The sequence below is a fragment of the Pogona vitticeps genome, chromosome 4, assembly GCF_051106095.1.
Source record: "Pogona vitticeps strain Pit_001003342236 chromosome 4, PviZW2.1, whole genome shotgun sequence".
Taxonomy (NCBI): domain Eukaryota; kingdom Metazoa; phylum Chordata; class Lepidosauria; order Squamata; family Agamidae; genus Pogona; species Pogona vitticeps.
This window is the reverse complement of record NC_135786.1, coordinates 67766053-67788782: the sequence shown is the minus strand read 5'-3', so window position 1 is coordinate 67788782 and position 22730 is coordinate 67766053. Positions and strand designations below refer to the sequence as shown.

The window sequence follows — 22730 nt, the reverse complement described above, 5'->3', positions numbered from 1 at the left end:
ACTGTTGCGCCAAGTTCATTTATTTTTTATTTTATTTTTTTGAGAAAACTTCCTAGAGCGGTGCAAATTGGACGGGGAAGTTACCGTCCGGGTGCTGAGGTTAACGGCTGGAGGAAGCGATCGAAGATCGGGGGCAGGTAGGGCTTGGAAGGCCCCGGGTGTTCAAATAGTAAGTTTCTTGGGGGGAGGGGGCGCGCGATACAGTGACTATTTAGCTTTCGGGGGGGGGAAGCTTGTGCTTGAGTGATCGGCCGGGGGGGGGCGAAGTCCAGCGTGGGTTCCTCCTCTACATCCCCGGCTCCTTCCCCTGCCGGGATGGAGCTGAGATCGGAGATGCCTAACGGGCCCTCGGCGGCCTCTTCGGTGCCCCCGAGTTCGGTGGCGGCGGCGGCGGCGGCTGCCGCCGCCAGCCTCCCGGTCAGCGTGGCCGGCAGCCTGCTGAGAGCGCCGCCGCTGCTCTTGCGAGCGGCCGAGAAGTACCCGCGGACGCCCAAGTGCGCCCGGTGCCGCAACCACGGCGTGGTGTCGGCGCTCAAGGGCCACAAGCGCTACTGCCGCTGGAAGGACTGCCTGTGCGCCAAGTGCACGCTGATCGCCGAGCGCCAGCGGGTCATGGCCGCCCAGGTGGCGCTGCGCCGGCAGCAAGCGCAGGAGGAGAACGAGGCCCGCGAGCTGCAGCTGCTCTATGGCACGGCCGAGGGGCTGGCCCTGGCCGCCGCCAACGGGATCATCCCGCCCCGGCCCGCCTACGAAGTCTTCGGCTCGGTGTGCACCGCGGATGGAGGCTCGGGGGGTTCAGGTGAGGCCACTAGCGCATCCCGATCCTAACCTTTTGCCTGCGGGCAGGCTGGACAGACGCCCGTCGCGAGGGAGGGAGCCCTCTTGTCCGCGACGGAAGAGTTCCGAGTAAACAAGCTTAAGTCCCTGTCCTTCAGAGGCCGCCGTGGCTTCCCGAGGGACTTAAGGTTCTTTAACTTTCTCTGAACGGAGGCTCCCGCCTTTGGAAGAAACGGCAAAATGGAACTTGCTTCCCATTTAGTGCGCAGGAGAAAATCCTAACGCTCACCTCACCCACTTGAATCGGCCCACCCGTTCATCCAGCCAGTAACGATCTATCTATCACGCCCGATATCCTGCATTCCCTTGTAACTTTTTTCCCCCTAGACCTCCCCATCCACTACTACAGAACACGCAGAGCAACCGTCCGAACTCCCCCCCCCCCGATCGCATTGTCTTGCCACCTCCGCCCCCACCTGGCACTTCTGGCTTTCATCGTCTCCATTAGTTCTCAGTCAGTTTCGGGCTCTCTCCACCTGCGTCCCATCCGCCGCTAGACTATCCCTCCACCCTTCTTCTTAGAAGCAGGTCCCAGTTATTTCAAGGGAAATAAAATTCTCTTAAATTTATCCTAATACGTTAAGGATAAGACTTTGCCAAGTTGCGTACAGCGGAAAGCGGGTTAAGGAAGCGCCGTTCGAATCAATGGGCCTTCCAGCCAAGCCAATGTGGCTGAAACTGAGGCACCAGAAGGCTCCGTGAGTTTCCTTTTAACACTCTGTCCAACTCAAAAGATTTGCTCTTTTAAGTTTTCCTTCTTCCCACCTCTGCCCATTTGCCTGCCTAGCTACATACACCCCCGATTACAATGCCTTCTTTTTTATAACCAGGGTTTGCTGTCTCTCCTGGGGACCCATTTTATTGCTTGAAACCTCTGTTGACACAGAAGTAAATGAATCGGATTTCCTTCCAGGTAGACATATTTAGGATTGACACATTGCAAGTGACCTGCTCTGAAACAAGGAGCCCCAGCGCTTACGGGCATCAGAGGCAGGGCAAAGTCTTCCCTGGACTTGTTCCGGGTGCTCTTCATGGCCCGAGATGCGAGAGAGAAGGGCGCCCTCTGCCGACCCTGGGGATCAATTCCTGCTAAAAGGTGCTCCGTGGAGTGTGGCGTTAAGGCCTTGTTTGCCAAACAGGTTCCCTAAAAAAAGGTTTAGGGATCACAGCAGGGTTGTGCTGTGATCGCCACGGGGAAAGGCCAAGAAGGGAGCGAATGGGGCATCTTGGCAGGCCAGGTCAAGAAGTCAGAACAGGGGAGGTGGTGGACACAGCGGGTGAAGTCAGGCCGATAGGAGACGCCTAGTCTAGGTGCGGTTCCACCGGGTTCAACGCACGCTGGGTGGGTGCCACATTGGTGTGCACGGATGTGTCTGTAGAGAGTCCAAGTTTAGTGTAGTGAGCGTAGTGCTGAACTGAGAGCGCTTTACTCCAGCCATTGCGGCATCAACTGTGGAGTCGCCCAGAGGTTGTCCCGAAAAAAAGCCTCAACCCTCATCCCATTGCATTCTGTCGGGGTTGAGAACCTCCTAGCACGTATTTTGGTTGGAAGTGTCACAATATTTTGCCTCTTTCTCTCGCACGCAGGCACACACACACACACACACATCCCTCCCCCCCCCCGGTTGAGTTCTGCCACCTATTCCGGGTTGAGGGCGTCGGTGGGTTCGGCCAGGTGCGGTTCCCCTTCACTCCCGGCTTCCTTTTTTTTCTCTTTGCCAGAAGTCAAGCTGCAGAAATTCGACCTGTTCCCCAAGACGCTGCTCTCCAACCGGGCCGTGACCCCTCAACAGGCCAAGCCCTTGTCGCCGGAGGGAGCGGACGGCGCCCCGGGCACCTCGTCCCCAGAGCCCACCCGCCACGCCTGCGGCTCGGGCTCCGAGAACGGCGACGGCGAATCTTCCCTCAGCTCGCCCGTCTCGAAGGGCGCCAAGGACGGCAGCGCGGGCGGCGGGGCCGAGGAGGAGAGCCCGGGCTCGATCAGCCCGCTGGGCTCCGACTCGGGCTGCTCGGAGGCGGAGCGCGAAGACCCCGGAGCTCCTTCGCCAGGCCTGGCCGCGGCCGCAGTGGCGGCGGCGGCGGCCGGGGTCAGCCGGCAGCAGCGGACCCCTTTGGACATCCTGACGCGCGTGTTCCCGGCGCACAAGCGCAGCGTGTTGGAGCTGGTCCTGGCCGGCTGCGGCGGGGACGTGGTGCAGGCCATCGAGCAGATCCTCAACAACCACCACCACCATCACCACCACCATCAGCAGCAGCAGCGAGCAGGCGGGGCCAGCCCGGGCCAGGGCGGCCTGGCCGCCGCCTCGGGACTGACCTCGGCCGGGCCGGACAAGGGGAGCGACGAGAGCTGGGCGCGGGCCGCCGCCGCCGCCGCCGCCGCCGGCGACGCCTCCGGGACCCTCAGCGGCCTCCAGCCCTCGCCCGGGGCCGCCACCCACCACCGCCCTCTCCTGGCCGGCGCCATGACGCCCGCCATCGGCGCGCTGGGCAGCCGCTCGGCCTTCTCGCCCCTGCAGCCCAACGCCACCCACTTCGGCGCGGCCGCGGCGGCCGAGGCCAGCGCCTACCCTCTGGGCACCCACCTGGGCCTGAGCCCGCTGCGGCTGGCCTACTCGGCGGCGGCGGCGCACAGCCGGGGCCTGGCCTTCATGACCCCTTACTCCACGGCGGGGCTGATGCCCACCTTGGGCTTCCGGCCGCCCATGGAGTACGCCTTCAGCGACCTCATGCGGGACAGATCCGCCGCCGCCGCTGCCGCCGCTGCCGCAGCCGCTGCGGCCGCCGCCGGGGCGCACAAGGAGCAGGGCTACCCGAACGGGCTCTATGGGCCCCTGGTGAACAGCGCCCCCGAGAAACAGTAGGCCCCGAGGCCCGGGCGAAGGACGGGCCGCTCGCACCATGTAAATCATAGGCACAGGAAGACGCTCTCACTCACTCACTCACTCACTCACACACACACGCACACGCACACACACGCACACGCCCACGCCCACGATGTACAGATCAGAGAAATTTGAGACGTGCGAATCCGAGGTCCCGGTCTCTTGAATGAGACGGGCTAACCAAGAGGTTTTTTTAATTTTCTTTCTCCCGCGCGGATCGCAGCCGTTGTTATATAACATGTACAGGCAGAGAGGCGAAGCTCCTCTCCTACAGATAAGTTCCATTGAACGCAAATCATAGTTCCTGTGAACGTACAATGAAAGCCATTTCTACCTTTAAGACTGGCGGTTAGACCCAAGAAGCGTTTTGACCTTTTCCGTTTCAGGTAGCAATCAATTTTTTAAAAATGCATTCCCGTTTCCCTTTTTAACAAATGGGACAATTAGCAACGAATGTAAAACAGGCCGGGTTGTTTTCGAAATGAAAGAACAGGAAAGTTTAAAAATCTGTAAGAATCTAAGGAAACCCATTTTGGAGAATGGACCTGCTGCTTTCTGCGAGTAACAATGCGAGTTAAAGATTCCCCTTCGCCCCGAACCGTGAATTGCCACCGATTTCTAGGCGGCCAGGATTTAATTTCACAATTTGTTGCAACGGAAACAGTCAAATGAGTGGGACTTGACAAACTCGTAGGTGTATTTAACTTTTCAAAAAGGCAAAATGCAGTTTTATTGTTAAAGTTGTCAATCATTTTTTTAAAAATCTTTTTGTTTATTCCCAGAAGCATGGATATTTCTCCTGGTGCATTATCCACACATATATCTATATCTGTATACTAGAGTATAATGTTATAAGACGGGCATCTTAAGTTATTAATGTAATTTGTAGGTGGATTTTGTATTAACGGTAAACTAAAAAGTTAAAAAAAATTCTGGTTAAAATTCACCAAGCATAGAGAGTACAATATATTGTAAAGAACTTTAACGGTTCTTTTTATTCATTCACTGGGGGAAAGTACGATTTGTAAATAAAGTTGAAAAGTAGATATATTTGTAATTGTTCTTTGGACTCTCTCCAAAGTCTGTGATTGACACCGTTTTAATGAGTGATCCACAAGAAAATATATATACATATATCTGCTGTCTGGTTCCAGTGAAGCCAACTTCTTGCTGTTTCAGTCTTTTCTCTATGTTTTCATTTCATAGAAATCCTAGAAATAAATGTTATTTTGTATTAAAAACTGCCTTATCAGTACCTCCTGCTGTTTTTTTTAAATTTTGTGGTGTTTGCCTTTCGATGCAAATCAATAGGAAAATGAAGATTTTTCTGATAGTAACTGGCTTATTTGAGACAACGAGTGTATCTGAATTAAGATAATTCTGACCCATTTGTGGATTTGGGTCCTTTCACAGTTTAAGTTTAAACATTACTTATTAAAAAGTTAATGATCACACCACATTTAAAATATACAATTAGAAGGGAGGGCTATACACTACTGTACACATAGGGCAGTGTTGAAAACAGAACAGTTCCAAAAAGGGAAAACATTCTTCTTAAGGTTGTCATTTTTAAAAAATGATTTTGAAAACAAATCACTGGTTCTGCCTTTTAAAAAGTATTTTATGTATTTCCTTTTCTACAAGTGACTGTATTTTTAAAGTGTTCCTTAATGTTTATTTTAGACGCTGCTATCCTAAGTATTTGGAACTCAGAAAGATTCAGTCAAACCAATTCCAAGTCTGGAATGCTATGCAATGTTACTTGGCAGTAAAGCCCCCTGAACTCAATGGAACTTTCTTTTGAGCAGATGCTATAGGCTTGCTTTGTCAAGTGCAAGGTTGTGATATACTCATACCCCTTTGACTCGGCATGAGTACTCATGGACTGCAGCTCCCTTTCGTTAGATGCAATTACATTTAGTTACTGACTTGCCAAATTCTGTAATAGCTTTTGGAGACGTAGAAGGAGCCTATAGAAGCCACCACGTGTACAAAAGAAGATCTAATAATTGGCCAAGATAAAGCCATTGAACTAGCCCGCTTCTGGTAAAAAAAAATTCTTCTAAATATTTTAACATTTTTTTTATTTTTTAACCTGTAAATTGTGCAGTGCTGCTATGGATAAAGAAAGAAGTAGCCTGTGATACGATAAGCCCTTTTCCTCGGTTAAAAACCAACCCAACGCTAATTAGATCGAGTTTAGCATTTTTTTTTAAAAAAGGTCTCCCCTTCTTTGTGGTACTCAGGGAGAAAGAATATATCTCCACCTTCAGAAGTGATCGTTTTTTGTTTTGTCATCCGTGGACAGTTATTCTTTGCGTGAAATTGACCAGCACCCCAATACAAAGATAGCTTCCTTTAAAGTTTATTCAAGTTAGCCGCCCTTGCCTTTCGTGGAAAGAGAATTTATTAGAAACGAATGAATCCTAGTAAGTTTCAAATAATCTGTTTAGTAGCATTGAGGATTTCTGAAGAGTTACTTCTTGAAAAATCCGATCGTTCGGGTGTACTTTTAGGATTTGAAACACAGCGCTCTCTTTCCTTTTGTCCCGGGTAGGTAAGAAGGACAGACAACAAAGCCGGCAGGAATTTCGTACTGTACCTTCCAGAATAGCAGTGCTTATACAGGAGGGATTTTCTTCTCCATCCTGGGGAGTGTTTGGCCCACGAAAACTATTACTCACAAAGAACAAGTTCAGTGCATGGTTGAATTAAGACTGTAAAAGCTCCTAAAATTGGTTGGTATGGAAACCTAATCCCACCCAACTGTTCTGTAGCGCAGCTGGACTGTTTACTTTCTCACTTCAAATATAACTGTGTAAACATTGGCTTGAGTCTGACGGCACTGCTCTTATAACCAGTTAATATATTGGGGTGGATGGGCAGAAACGTGGACCGCTTTGTAGTTATGGGAAACAACTACAAAGCAGAGAAATAACAGTAGTAGCCCTAGTAGTAGTAACAGTAGTAGTAGTAGCAGAAATAGGAAAAAGGGAGGACGGCGTTGAACCAGTACATTAGAATTTTCTCTCCTCCGCGTTGTTTTTTTTCCTTCTTCCTTTTTTTGATAATTTCCTTGAAAAGTTTCAGGGGGTGGCTGTGATGGTGGGCTAGGGCTCTCCGTGCAATCCTAGACGCGTCTGCTCAGGAGTAAACCCTCTTGGATTCAGTGGGGCTTACTCTCAGGTAAGTGTGTCTAGGATTGCATCCCATGTGTGGTGAAATATTACAGGTTACACTTTTAAGTTAATTCCTCGACTCAGTCTCTGCGGGCGGTCAAATCAATATCACAAGGGAAATGTGTTTTTTTTTTAAATCTCAGGTTCCGAAAGTGGTTGAAATGTAATATAACTACAATAAAACGGTTTAATAATGAAGGGCTTTAATAGTGAGCTAATTTGATTGAGTTTCCTAATTCCACTTTAATTGGAAAGGAAAAAAGGGGGAGCTGTCTGTGCGAGTATAATGGGACAAGGTTATGTTAGACGGGAGGGGATGGGGATCGGTCGGTCGATCGGGGGAAAGGCCGGGGAGTGAGATGGACTTGAAAGGTTAGAGTAAACGCTCCCTGGGTGTGGGCGGGCGGGGGATCCGATTTCTTCAAAGCTGCCTCCCAGCTGTGGGCTTCTGAGGCGTCCTGGCACACAGGACTTTCCCTCCGTAAGGAATTCAGGTGGCAGCTGAGAGGAGGGGGCGCATGATTTAGTGGCCCGCGTTTCCCCTCACCACCACCCCCACCCGCCTGCCATCACTTGGAAACAGAAACAAAACAAGTTGAACGGATCTTTTCCTCTCCGCGCCGCCCGCCCCGCAAATCCCTCATGGCTTGTCTGTGGAAGGAGACATTTCCGCGCAGAGCCATGGATTTCCAAGGGGTTCAAAAGGTCCTCTAGAGTAGTGGCCCCCAACCTTGGGCCTCCAGATGCTCTTGGACTACAACTCCCAGAAGCCTTCACCACCTCTGCTGGCCAGGATTTCTGGGAGCTGAAGTCCAAGAACATCTGGAGGCCCAAGGTTGGGGACCACTGCTCTAGAGCAGTGGTTCTCAAACTGAGGTCCCCAGATGTTCTTGCACTGCAATTCCCAGAAGCCTTCACCTGGCCAGGATTTCTGGGAGCTGCAGTCCAAGAACATCTGGGGACCCCAGTTTGAGAACCACCGCTCAAAACTAACCCCCAAACGCTTGGGATTTCCGGGTCTTAAACTATCCAGAAGGTCATCAGTTCAGAACTCGAGAAGACCCAAATCCACCTCCTCCTCCCCTGCCACTCCGTGCCCCCCCCGACAGCCATTTCCCGAGCAACCTGCTCAATCCGCATTACAGGGTGCCGCGAGCAGAGAGGGGGTCGCGCAAAGAAGCAGAGAGAAGTGATCCGCAAGCCACAGAGGGCGGAGGTGGGGGGTGGGAAGGAGAGACACGGTTTTCCCCCAGCTTGAAAAAGTCCCTTCTCCGAACGACAACCGGCACATACAACCCGCAGAGCCTCCCAGCCGAGCCCGCCACTCCGAGTTGGCAGACGGGATTCTGCGGGTTGTGGTCCCCGTTTGGAGCTCCCCTCTGTCTCACTTGTCCCGTTTGACCGTGCTGGGAGAGAGCAGCGGCGTGCGACTGCAACGATCGGGAATAATCCCTTCCGGAGCTAGATCGAAGGAACCTCCGCCGTTCTGTAAACAACAACAACAATAATAATCGTCTGCGGTCAAGTCCGTTCTGACTCACGGCGACGCTTCTCAGGGTACTCCAGTAGCGAGTACTCAGAAGAGGCTTCCAATCCCCTTTTTCTCGGGGGGGGGGGAGCCCTGGGACTGTGCAGCTTGCCCAAGGTCTCACCGGCTGGCTCGTCTCCCTGGAGGCACAGCGGGGGAACCGAACTCCCAACTCAGTGAGCCAGCCAGCCAGCTCCCACTTTGTAACCACAGCTTAAACGGCCAAATCAAGAGGTTTTGCCGTGTCGCCATGTGTGCTTTACCCTGCCAAATGGTTTGAAAGCATTTTTCTGCTTGCAAAGCTAAAGGAAAAATCCCTGTTCTCGCTGAGGCCTTTGGAAGCTTGTTCTTTCTGTAGTTTCTAGATCGGGCATTAGGGTGTGGGGATTTATATAGTTTTTCCTGGTTTCCTATCTGGGGGAAATCCTTGGTGGGCAGGCTGGACCTTTCTCCCCATGGATGTGGACTGAAATCCACTAAACTTCTTCCTTTCTTCTCCTACCTTAGAATTGGAAACAAAAATGCTGGCAGTTGAATCCAACTGAACAAAGCAAGTATAAATAATTTGTAAAGTGGAGAGGCAGTGTGCCAGCATTTGCAAACTTTCCTGTTAATTAAATCTTAATCCGTTCCGTTGCATTTTCACAGTTTGGCTGTGTATTGAGAGTGGGGCACGTCCAGGAGGTTTATTATCTGCCTTGGTGTTTAATAGAAATCAACTGTAATCCACAACATAATAAAGATAAAATTATACTAACAGTTTAGTAGCAAAATGGGAGTCGCTGCTCTAAAATGAACTCCTTTCTTCCTCACCACCAGGTTGGGAAGGAAGGGGCAGGAAGGGTAAGGGTGGAAAGAGAGGCTGCCTTGACAGATGACAGGCAAACTCACTTTGAAGCGGTTGTGGCTTGACCTAAAGCCTGAAGAGGGGAGCTTTGGCCTTCCAGACAGTAGGGAAAAAATGTCTATGTTGCCATTTGGCCATGATGAGTAGGGCTGTTGGGTGCTTTAGGTCAAAACGGCGAGAGGCCCGGGGTTCCTTGCTCCTGGTCTAAAGCCCTTGTGACGAACCCCAGATCCCCTTTGTGTGCACTGCATCCCTCTGACACTATCTTCCCATGGAACACCCCTGCAGTAAAGTATCTTACAGTATATTTCCATGAAAAATGGAGCATCTGATTAACTGGCTGAACTATTACCTCTGCAAGTTGCAGTTTTTTTGGAAAACCTAATTTAATTCTTCTCAGGGTGTTTCCAGATATCTGTGAGCATGCCTAGACTGCAGCACCAATGTGGACACAGGGTTGGGAAGTGCTTCTAAAAAGTTTTTTTGTTTTTGTTTTTGTTTCTCCTCTCCAGGTGTCCAGAAGTTCTGGCATTGTTTTGGCAGTAGGTTAACTGGAGTGAGCCAACTGGCAGAGTGACTCTTCACCTCCCATCAGTTCTAGACTAACCTGGGCACTGTTGAAGGATGATGGAAGTTGCGTTTCAACAAGATGAGGAAGTTGGCAGATTTCCCACCCCTGGGTGAAAGTACTGGAGGAGGGCAAGGAGAGCCATTTGTTTCTTTTCTTTTAAAAGAGAGAACTTTTAGACTTCTCTGAAAGACCTTGGATCAATGGCTCTCTCCTCAGCCTAGCTTACCTCCTTGAGGAAATGTAAATGTAACACCAAGAGTAATTAATTGTTTTGACTGTGCTAATCCAGCTATGTGTTCAATGTTATATGTAGACATACTGGCATGGATTTTTGGCATGGGTTGTGGGTGACTCCCTCATGTTTACATTTATGACATTGTTTATGCACAGCAAAATATTACATTTGGGAGCAGTTTTAGGGAATCAGTAGTCATGTGGGCGGGAAGAACAGCAATATGAAAATTTCCATGTAGGTTGTACAGAGTCTAGGGATGAATGCAACCGGAGTGAATGGTATTGCCTATGCTTTCTTCATTAGCCAGTAATAACACCATTACAATTAATTGTGCTGCAGTCTATAGCCAGAGACAGCAAAGCAGTTAGACCGATGAGATCTGAGTTCAAATTCCCACTCAGTTATGGAGACTCACTGGCGGTGGCACTAGTAAACTCCCCCCCCCCAAAAATCTCACATACCTTAAAAACTGTTCGGGTCACCCTAAGTCAGGTGAGACTTGATGACCTATAAGAACAACAATCTATAGCAGCAGAAAATTTACTTTACAATTGTATTTTTTGGAATAAATTGATTTAAGCAAGTTTCCCTAACTATTGATGTGTTTTGTACTGTAATTCTTGCTGATGAATAAGTTGCTTACTCCTGACTGCATAAGAGGAGGATGTACCCTTTTCATAACAACAATAAAAAACTCTATCTAATTAACACTTCAAAGTGTTAATTGTGAGTCCATCTTCTGTGTTTTCCAGTGACATTTATTTTCTAACTGCTGTTGATGAAATGCCAGACAGAGGTTATAATGTTTGTGACTCCTGTTATTATAACATTGTGCTTAGTTGTAGCTATTATACAAAGATAGACGGCAATCAAACAAGGATTAAGAAGGATTACTATGCTGTGTAATTTTTAATAAATATGTGCAGGTAGTGAACTGTCCATCATAATTACACAGAAGACACAGTAAAAGCCATTAGAGCCACTGGTGTATTGTTGTTGAACATGGATTGCACTGCACCTTGAAACTAGGCGCACTAGCTTAAGCATGCCATGCTTAGAGTAGCAATGCTCCCAAAGCAAATTTGAAATACACAATATGACACTAGAGTTGCACGCTGTCTGTTGCAAATGAATAGGACTGAGGTATCAAACATGAACACCACTGAATAAGAATAATATATAACTCTTCTGAAACTAAACATATTAAAGATGTAAATATATTACATTCCAGCTTGCATGATTTGTCATGGTAACCCAGAAGCCAAGAACAAAACTGATGAAAATAAATGGTTTGGATGGTAAGAAAAGAAAAAGCACATTAAAATCAAAATACTTAAATATTAAACATTAAATATTAAAATATGATTTCAGGCATATGGTGAGCTTACATTCAGGTTTGTATCTCATGTTGGTTGTCATTTCGGCTCTTTTCTTTATTCCTGATGATGCCCGTGCTGATTTAGAGCTCCTGAGTTGGTTAAACAACTCTGCCTCTAGGATTGCTGTTTGTGCAACGGCTTCACACACGCAGATAGACAGCCACCTGGGTAGCTGTGTGTAGAAATTTTCCACAGGAAGGTGGATTATAAAATTTGAACTACCCATATCTCTTAGCTCCATACTAGGTACTCAAATCCTTGTTTTTTTGTGTTTGCATATGTGATTTGGTGATTGGTAACATTGAGTGTGTACAAGGAACCATGACATTTTATTCTTCATCTACAAAATGCCAAACCATGTTAAGATGCCAACAGTTTTTGCACAAATTATGCAATTGTGCAGAATTATGATAGATGCTGCCTTATTGCATGGATTTGACAAAATTAAAAGCCTCAGATGAGTTGCTAGCATTTTTTAGCTCATCCATCTAGTCCTTCTCTGCTTGCTGTGTATCTTTGTGTTGCTTTATAAAATGGAAAGACTGACAATGGAAGCAGGTAGACAGCCCTTCAGAGGACTCCCATCACATTTTAAAATCTGCAGTGGGAAAGTATTTTTTTTTAAATTTAGATAAAGCTAAGGAGGCTTTTTGTCAGTCTATTATTTCGGTTCGGGCACACAACCCCAGGTAGTTATTCAAAACTTTTAAGAGCTTGTGGGCCCCAAGGCTGTCATCTGTGTGTGAAACCTCTAAGTATTTCTTTCTCTCTCTAGGTTGATGCCCTAGCTGATCACTTTTTTCAGAAAACTCAGAAATTTTGACATTTTTAAAGCAGATGTGAATCTTCCTTGTTCCTTTCCTTCACAATCCCTGGAGGACTGGTTCGAATTTTCCCGAAGTGTCAAGAGGAACAGGCTTCTGCAATTCTATTTGCCTCTCCCCTAACAAGTGCAGAGTAGTCAATCTGCAGTACTGGGGTAGTATACTGGATGAGGGTGAATAAACTGAAACTTAATCCAGGTGAGAGAGAGGTGCTCTTGGGCAGTCAAAAAGCAGATCAAGGAAAAGAGTTGCAGCCTGTGCTGGATGGGGTCACACTCCCTCTGAAAACACAGATTCACAGCTTGGGGGTGCTCCTGGATTCATCTCTGAGCCTGGAAATCTAGGTTTCAGCAGTGGCCAGGAGTGCCTTTGCAAAATTAAAACTAGTGCCCCATCTGAGCGCCTGTTTCTTGAGAGGTCTAATGTAGCCATGTTGACACATGCCTTAGTTACATCTCGGCTGGATTACTGTAATGCACTCTTACGTGGGGCTGCCTTTGGAAAGTATTTGGAAACTCCAGAGGGTCCAAAATGCCCCAATCAGATTGATAACTAGCGCTGCTTACAGGGAAGATATAACTCCCCTTTTACAGCAGCTCCACTGGCTGCCGATCCATTTCCAGGCACAATTCAAAGTGCTGGTTTTAACCTATAAAGCCCTATAAAGCTTTCTCTTCAGGCAGGTTTTTCCTGAATAATTGGTGATTTCAGAGGAGTTTTTGAATGAATTGTTTAAATCTCTTTTTCTCTGCTGTCTCAAATGTGCTTTAGTACTGATTTTATTTACTGTTTTAGTATAATACTTGTTTAATTCTTTTTAAATATTTGCATATTTACTGTTTTTAGCTTTTAAATTTTGTCCTTTGAATGATGTAAGCCACCTTGGGTTCTTTTTAATGAGAACGGTGGACTAAAAATATTTTAAATAAATAAATAATAAATAAATATACAAAATAAATATACAAAAATAAATAAATAAAAATAAAAATAAAAATAAAAATAAAAATAACAACAACAACAACAACAACAACAACAACAACAACAACAACAACAACAACAACAACAACAACAACTGCTCCTAGTAATCCTTTCCTTTCCCTTCTTTACTCTATTATAGGTTCTTCTCTTTTGCCTTTTTTGACCAGTATGGTGAACTCTTCACTTATTACTGGTGAATTCCCAAGTTCCTATAAGCCTGCTTTTGTCCGTCCTATGTTGCTCCTTCAACCTGTTTCTCTTTTTCCTTTTGTATCTACAGTTTGGGAGAGAGTAGCCTTTTCTCAACTGTCCTCTTATTTAGCTCATCAAAATGCCATTGATCCATTTCAATCTGAATTTTGGGCTGGACATTCAAATGAGACAGCCTTCTCTCAAGTTTTGAATGATATCTTAGTGGCCAGGGCTGAACATCATCCATCAGTGTTGGTGCAGCTTGACTTGTCATCAGCACTTAATATACTTGACCACAAGATTCTTCTAGCAAGACTGGCCTCTTTGAGTGTCACTGGAAATGCTTGTTCTTGGTTTTCTGCTTGTTAAATCATTTCCTTTCCGTTTCTATGGATATTAAAATTTCTGAGTCCTTCCCCATCACCGTTGGAGTTCCATAGGGTTCAATATTGGACTCAATTCTTTTTTCTCTGTACTGTATATGCTTCTCTTGGATACCTAAATCTCTAATTTGAGTTTTCATTATCACATTTATGCTGATGGCACCCAAGTATACCAGTCTTATCCTGGGCTTAGTGATGAGGTCTTGACTTTCTTGATGGGCTGCTTATTGGACACCTTAGCCTGGATGTCCTCTTACCATCTGAAACTGACCATGGATAAGACTGAAGTTTTGCTCTTTCACCGAAATGGTCTTCCCACCCATTTACCATCTCATAGGGTCGTGTCTCTGAGGTCATGGATCTCAATGCTTTAGTAAATGACTGGCTGTCACTCCATTCATTTATGAATGTGACAGCCAAGGTGTGCTATTTCCATGTTGCAGATCTGTCACTTCCTGACTCTTGAGACTATGAAGTTCCCTCTCCATGTTCTGGTGGTTTCATGCCTTGATTACTGTATCAAATGTTTCCTTCTTCTTCACTTTATCCTCCTATCCTGGTACAGAATAGTGTGGTACGAGTGATTTTAAACTTACCGTGTAACTCCCATATTTCCCATCATTGAAGGGCATTGCATTGGTCACCAATCAGGTTAAAGACACATTTTAAAAACCTTATCTTAACATTTAAAGCTCTACATCTTTCCTGTTCTTTTTTTTAATAATTATTTTTTTTTATTTTATAATATAAAAAAACACCAGAAAAACATACATAACAACAAAAATACAGAAAAAAATACAAATAATAGTGCTTATTATAAACTAAATTCTAACGAGTACCCCATACCCACGGGACTCTATTTAATAATATTTTATTAAAGATTACCTCTCCAAAATTGTATTCTTTAGAACAGGGGTCTCAAACTGTGGCCCTCCAGATGTTCTTAGCCTACAGCTCCCAGAAGCCTTCAGCACCACCTCTGCTGGTCAGGATTTCTGGGAGTTGAAGTCCAAGAACATCTGGAGGGCCACAGTTTGAGACCCCTGCTTTAGAGGCTTCCCCCCTTCCTTTCACTAACACAAATTCCACAAATTTACCCCAAATATTATAAAAATTGTTAGAACTTATTTCCCCTCTTTTTATTTTAAGTTCCATAGTCAATTTATCATTTAATGCAATGTCCCATACTTCACAATACCAGTCTTTTATTTTAATATCATTCTTGTCTTTCCAAAATCTAGCTATTAATATTCTAGCACTTGTCATAAAATTGGTGATTAATTCTTTTGAGTAATAGTCCAAATCTGTGTTATCAAAAATGGACAATAAAGCAATTTTAGCATTAAGATCAATATCTTTATCAAATATATCACACATTTCCTTAAAAATTAATTTCCAAAATTTCTTAACCACTTTACATTCCCACCACATATGAAAATATGTACCAATTTCCTCATCACATTTCCAACATGCTTTGGGGTATGCTGGATTTATTATATTTATTTTTACAGGAGTCAAATACCACCTTAAGCAGATTTTTTTAAAAAAATTCCTTTATTCTTGTTGACATTAATCTTAAGACTCTCATCCTCCACATTTTTGTCCAATCCTCGACTTTAATTTCTATTTTTAAATCATTTTCCCAAATTAATTTCAAACCTTCTATTCCCCATTCTTTTTCCTCTTGTTCCAAAATTATATTATATATTTTACTTACTATTCCTTTCAAAATTGTATCTTGCATATCTTCATGTGATGACAGAAACTGTTCGTACTTAGTAAGTTCTCTATATTTGCCATTAGTTTTCAACCATTCCTTTGTCCAGGTGTCTAACTGAATATTATACCATGATAGTTTATTAGTTTGATGACATAATCAACTCCTTAGATCTCATTTTACACACCCAATCCTTCAATCTTGCAACCCTTTTATTCTTAAACAGTTCTACTAAATCCTTTAAATTTGTAGGAAAACTTTCTATCTCAGTCACTAATTTTAATGCTGAAGTTGAGGGGACAAAACTTCTCTTTAAATTTATTCCAAATATTTAACAGGTTTCTTAAAAAAAGGTTTTTCATCTGATTTATTGAACTTCTCTTTACTGTATTAGAAAAGTATCCTTCAGCATTTCCATTTATTTCTGAAAATTCCATCTCCCACCAAATTAATTTTTTTATTGTATATAATATCTCCAATAACTCTTAATTGATTTGCTATATAATAATTTTTAACATTAGGCATACCTAAATCTCCTTTTTTTGAGCCTTATACCAATATCTTTTATTTGTTCTAGATTTTTTGCTTTGATTACAAAATCCATTAATTAATCCCTGCCAATACTTAAAATCCTCTTCTTCTAATTGTATTGGGAGCATCCTAAATAAAAAAGTAATTTTCGGTAATATTTTCATTTTAATTATAGCAATTCTCCCAAACCATGATAGTTTCAATTTGGCATATTCTTGCAGTTTATCTTTAATTTCATTGTTTAATTTATTAAAATTTTTCTCCTTTAATTTTTGAGTTGTTCTAACTATGTTTATACCTAAATATTTGATATGATTGCACATTTATTCACAAACATTTCTTGTTCCTGTATATTATAGTTAAACATCATCATTTGTGATTTTTGCCAATTAATCATTAAACCTGTTATTTCCCCCAATTTTTTCTAAATGGTTTTTGATGTTTTCCATACTCTCTAGTGGATTTTTAATAATCAGTAAGGAATCATCAGCAAACAAATTAATTTTAATTATATCATTTTTACCTGTTCCTTTAATTGATTGATCATTTCTTGTTGCGGTAGCTAATAATTCTATAACCATGCAAGACAATATTGGTGAAAGTGGGCAGCCTTGTCTAGTACCTCGGCCTAGAAAGATCTTTTCCGTTATGCCATCATTAATGATTATTTCTGAAGTATTATCTAAGTATAATTGATCTATAACCCCTCTAAACTTTTTACTAAATCCCCAACCCCTTATGAGAAGTTTTAGTGTTGACCATTCAACACAATCAAAAGCTTTAAATATGTCCAATGAGAAAATCATTGCTTTTCTTTTTTTCTTTTTCTATTTCATATATAATATTTAAAACTCATTCAGTTAAATTGTCCATTTGTCTACCCTTAATGAAACCACATTGGTGTTCTTTAATATAATTTGCTATAAATCTATTTAATCTATTTGCCAATATAGCGGTAAAAATCTTAGCATCTTGGTTTATTAAAGATATAGGTCTATAGGATCCCAGATCTGTTTGATCCTTATTGGGTTTTAGAATAAGAATCATTAATGAATGCTTCCATGAAGCAGGTATTGTCTCTCCTTCCATTATCTTATTATAAAACATTTTTAGCTTAGGTATCAAAATGGAGCTAAAGTGTTTATAATATTCTGGACTCAATCCGTCAGGACCTGGTGTTTTATCATTTTTAAATTTATTTATAACTTCAGCAATCTCTTGTTCATTGATCTCTTCTTCTAATATTCTTTTATCATCTTCCGATAATTTAGTTTTTAAATTATCATTTATATATTTTTCTATACATTCTTTCTTTAGATTATTTCCTTTATACAGTTTCTGAAAAAATTCGTGAAAAATCTTCAAGTTTTCTTTCATTATATTACAATTTTTACCTGTTGCATCTTCAGTTATCCCTATTGAATTTTTGCTTTTTTATTTTTACACATTCTAGCTAGCAATTTTGAGTTTTTGTTATTAAATTCAAAAAAAGTGTCTCTTTAAATATATCAAATCTCTTTGAACTTTCTCTATTTCTATATTTCTAATGCCTTTCTCTTAGCCTGAATTTCTATTAAAATTCTTCTATCTCTTTCTGTAAAAAATCTATTTTCTAAATTTTTCAAATCTTCTTCCAATTTTTTCACATGTCCCTCCTTAATTTTTTTAATTTACACGATTCTCTTATTGTTATTCCTCTTGTGATTGCTTTCATTATGTCCCCCAACAGGCCTGGTTTAGCACCTCCTGTTTCATTTATTGTCCATAATTCTAGCCATTCCTTCTTTATCTTTTCTATTATTTCTGGGTACTGCAAAATATTATTATCGATTCTCCACCTTTTGGAGTATAATCTTTTTTTATTTCAATCTCTATTAACATCAATGCATGATCTGTTATTTTAATAGGGTTTATTTCAGTATCGACTATCTTAGAAATTAAGTCTTGAGATATAAATATATGATCTGTTCTAGAGTAAGTATTATGTACTACTGAAAAATAAGTATATCTTTTTCATCACCATTTATTTCTCTCCAAATATCCTTCAAATGGTTATTTTTATCTTTTTACTTAATAATGTGTTTCGATGATAAATCTCATTCCGACCATATGCAGTTTTATCTTTTATTTTATCCATAACCATATTGAAATCTCCTGCCATAATAACATAATCTTTCTTCACCTTTTCCATTTCTTTAAAAACCAAATCATAAAATTCTCCTTGTTTATTATTAGGTGTGTACACATTTACCAAAGTATATTCTTCCAACCCCATTTTACCTTGCATTATTATATATCTACTATTACAATCTTTTACTACCTTTTCTACTTTAAATTCACCGTTTTTGAAAATTATAATTGCTACACCTCTAGATTTAGAAGTTCCAATTTTTTTTTCCATAAATGTCTATATTGTTCATCTTTAACTCATTAACTCCATTTTCTGATTGATGAGTCTCTTGTAGAAAGAAAATGTCCAGCTTGTTTTTCCTCAACAATGCTTCTATTCTTCTTCTTTTCACTGTTGATCCCAGGCCTTTAATGTTTAAAGTCGCAAGTCTTATTTTTCTACCCATGTGAGTTCAAAAGTTTTCTTTCCAATAGGTCCCGTGCGTAACCTTGCCTCCCACCAACCTACCAAAAATACACTAAAACATAAAATAGACATAACAGCACCCCATAATTGATCTTCACCAATTTTGTGTACATATACATTTGCATCCTCTCCACCATGGTCCCATGCCATGACCACTGGCATGAGCAAAAGGTGAGGGGGAGACACCACCATCGTCCGGCGGAACCACGACCGGAGCCTCACCTCTGATCTTTTCATTTAACTTTTGCATTTCTACTTAATATTTAATACTAAAATAGTAATAAAATAAGAATAATAAGAATAAGAATACCCTTGTCCTTCCCCCCTTCCCCTTTACTAAAATCCTTTAAAAAATTAAATTTAGTTTTTAGTAATTTTAATTTTGTTATCACTCTTACTATCTAAATTTAGTGTGTTTAGTATGATTATATGAATATAATTTATACAAAAAAGAGAAAGAAAAAAGTAAAGAACAAGAATAAATAGTATTATTCAATAAAGTTGTTTAGAAAACAACAAAAATAACATCAATAATTAAAACAGGGGAAAGAGGGGAGGAGAGAAACATATATATGTACATATATATCCACACTCATACATATATATAAGAGAGATTTTATTAGGAGAAAGATAAAGGAAAGAACTGGTCCATCTTCTTCCACACATCTGATTATTTCTGGTTCAGCCTTCTAGTTCTTTGCTTGTAGTTGGAGTTAACTCCTGACTTTCTCCTTCATAAATGTTCCAGGTTTTCAACAATTGTAAACCTTCCTCTCAAGATTGGATTTTAAACAAAATCTTGTCTTTCCAGATTTTCAAAAAAATTGGATAGCCCCAATGATATCTGATGTTATTTTTCTTCAAAATTGCTGTAACCGGCTGCATAGAGCCTCTCCATTTCCCAGTCTCATTACAAAGATCCTGGAAAATCTGAATTTTTCTGTCCCGATAAACCAGCTGGTCTTGTTTTTGTTTAATTATTTTCAAAAATTGTTCTTTCTTTTTGTAATTCAAAAACTTCACAACCACTGGTCTGATTCTAAGACTGCTTGGATTTCCCAGGAAATATACCTTTTCTATATCTGTTTCAATCAGATGTTGTGTGTCCATCATAGATTTAATCCAAGCCATTTTCTCTTTTCTGAGATCTTGTCCCTGTTGCACTTGGAAGTTCATTATTTTAATATTAGACCTTCTGAGGTTATCATCCATAAATATGAGCTTCTTATCGGTTTCAGAGATTTGTTGAGCCATGGACACTATTTTTTCTTTATTTGCTTGAACTATATCACCAAGGTCCCTTTTATAAGCTTCGTAACTTCGTCCATCTTATTGTCTTCTGTTGGTCAATCTTTCCAAACTGCGATTTGAAGGGGTTGTGGCAGATTTATCCCTCCTCCTTGACATAGAAAGGTCTAATTAAGAATAATTATTGTTGTTTAATACTTTCATTAGGAGCAGGGCAACTGGAAAAAGCCATAAAGCCATAGCCCCCTAGAGTGGACTGGTAGTCCAGATAGGCGGGGTATAAATAAATAAATAAACAAATAAATAAACAAACAAATAAATAAATAAATAAATAAACAAACAAACAAACAACAACAACAACAACAATAAAAAACAACTAATCGGACTCAAAAGTGAAAGTAGTTCGTAGTTTTAAAATAACACAGTCTTTAAAGCTTTTAATTAGCTGTACGTTTTCCTTATCCTTCTCTCCAAGGATTTATGTTAAAAAAACAGTCTTCTAAAGGAAGAAATGCATTTTAATAGCTTTTTACCTTGCTAGGCGATACGGAGGGTTCGCTCCTAGCTGGTCATCCCCCCGAGTGGAAGTGACGTCTTTCCTGTTCTAATTATTTAGTAGAGCTGGTATCATGGCATATTCCTCCTAAGAAGATTCAGTCTGAAGATTCTGGACTTTTGTTAGTCCCTTGGACTAAGGTGGCAAATTCCAGGCTTCAGGCATGTTCTCACTGGGCTCCAAAACTGTGGAATTCTCTCCTTCAGTGCCTTTGTATGCTGGACAAATTTAGATGAGGTATCTGTTCAACTTGAAGCCATAGATGTTGGGTGCAAGGAGATGTCAGTGACCAGTGTATTTTATTTGAACATTTTAGCTGTTTTTAAAGAAGTTGGTTGATTCTTTTTGATCATTGCTTATACTGAGGAGTTTTATGTTGAAGTACAGGTTCACATGGCATTAAGATTGGGGTGAAATGTGTTGCATTTTTGTATATTATTGATTTGTTGTAATGTAATCTGGTAGAGAGCACTATTGTTGTTGTTGTTATTATTATTATGGAAAGGCATTTTAGGTTGAACAAAACTCAATTTAAAATGTACTCCTCATCTCTAACATGTTGAGACAACCAATCTTCTCAAGATGTGAGTGGTGTAATCCTACCACTCCATGGGAGGTTGAAGTGCCTGCACTTCTCTTGAAGCCAGAGCCCAGCAGGATCCCTTCCTATTGCTTCTGTCAGTTCACTGCCTCCATTCTTTCTTCTCAGGGAGATACCAGTTCCTCAAACCGACATATGAAGAAAGTGTGCAATTCCACTTCTACCTGTGGGGCCATGTGGAGCGGGTGATACTCACTGGTTGGTTTCTGATTCTCACACGGTACTCATGTTATGGGTTCACATAGTATTCCATCTTTTTAAACCTTTGTATCCCACAGGGCAGCATGCCTTTTAACATCAATGTGAAGAAACTGAAGGAGATAATCTGAGAATGTGGAATAGCATGCCGTGCTATAAAATGTTATGGTTGAATGTATAAATCCAGGGCTGAGTTCACCATATGGAAGAGTGTGAGGGGTGATAGATCCATATCCTCCTGGTGGAAGGGTCCTTTCTCCTGCTGCCTGCCACTACTGTGAGGCATCAGGATGGTTATCTAGTCCAGACTGTTATGTCAGCAGTTTTTCTGTACATAAACCAGACCTAAACTCAGGTTGAAATATGCCCAAATAACCACTCCCTAGAGCTAAGCTACTTACCAGTTTCTAAAGTATCTTGCACAGTGTTTCTTAAATAGTAATCCCATGACTTTGAAAGTGTTTATGATCTTTCACTCACAGAAAAGACATTAATAACTCCTTGGACCCTCTTAGCCAAGATGCATTGTCTACATGGAACTAACCAGGATGAAGAAGCATCACAAACATGGGTAGTTCACCAGCTACATACTACAAAATCTCATCATATTTCCATTCTCTTCTGATTCTGTGACAATGCAGATGCTAAAATTTAAATGACATTTATTGTTTTCCACGGCTTCATGTATATTGTAGTTGCCTCTTTTGTTCAGGTAAACTTTTGATTAGGTGTTTCAGCCCCTTAATGACAAAATGCACACCTTTGTCACTTTCTTCATCCTTTAAAGCCTGAATAAGAGTAGCCAGCTACTTTTTAGTAAGTGTGGCGGAATGCCCAAGTCACGCCTGTTCGTTATATGGAATTCTAGGGCAGGACAGGAGGGCCGGAGTCAGGAAGGACAGTTGGAGACTGAGGGAAGTTAGAGAAAAGTTTTGAAATGTTAAGACAGAGATTGGAAAGTCGGTGTGTGTTAGAGAATAGATAAGAGATAAAAGTAATAGAAAACAGATAGACAGTCATAAGATATTGTTACTGTAGTTAATGTGAATGAATACAAACAAGTAAATGTGTAATCCTATCCAAGTTTAATGATTGAACAATAAAAGAACATCTATAACTTTACTTCTGTGATTTACCAATCAAACAATAAATAAACTGGCTATAGTTGGTAGCCCGGGTCCAAGAAACATATTTAGTACAGTGTGGATAAAGATCCACTGGTGCCAGCATGTAAAGGGAGAAAATAGTACATCGTGTCCGAAGGTGGATCTGTGTTTGAGGGAAAACAAACGGGACACTGGGGAAATGCAACAGTAAGGTTGTGTTTTTATTGTCCTGGTCAATCTCTGCTGTTCTGTCTGAGGGGTTGGTGTCCTTCACCATCCTTTTGTGCTTGGTTATCAAGTTGGAATCTTCTTTCTCATTGATGAAAAATTGCCAAAACGTTG

The 22730-nt window shown here is 41.9% G+C and overlaps 1 protein-coding gene across 2 annotated transcripts; it reads left to right on the top strand.

The window, feature by feature from the left end:
• Positions 1-289: 289 nt before the first annotated feature.
• On the top strand, positions 290-4960 carry DMRTA2 (DMRT like family A2). 2 transcript variants are annotated; one of them, XM_078391953.1, is made up of 3 exons: positions 290-799; positions 1934-1940; positions 2492-4960. In XM_078391953.1, the coding sequence occupies exons 1-3, from the start codon at positions 316-318 to the stop codon at positions 3696-3698; spliced, it is 1698 nt and encodes a 565-aa protein (XP_078248079.1). In that variant the 5' UTR covers positions 290-315; the 3' UTR covers positions 3699-4960. The 2 variants fall into 2 exon arrangements, with proteins under 2 accessions (XP_078248079.1, XP_072853706.2); XM_072997605.2 differs by lacking the exon at positions 1934-1940 and having other exon boundaries at positions 2560-4960.
• The last annotated feature ends 17770 nt before the right edge of the window (positions 4961-22730 follow it).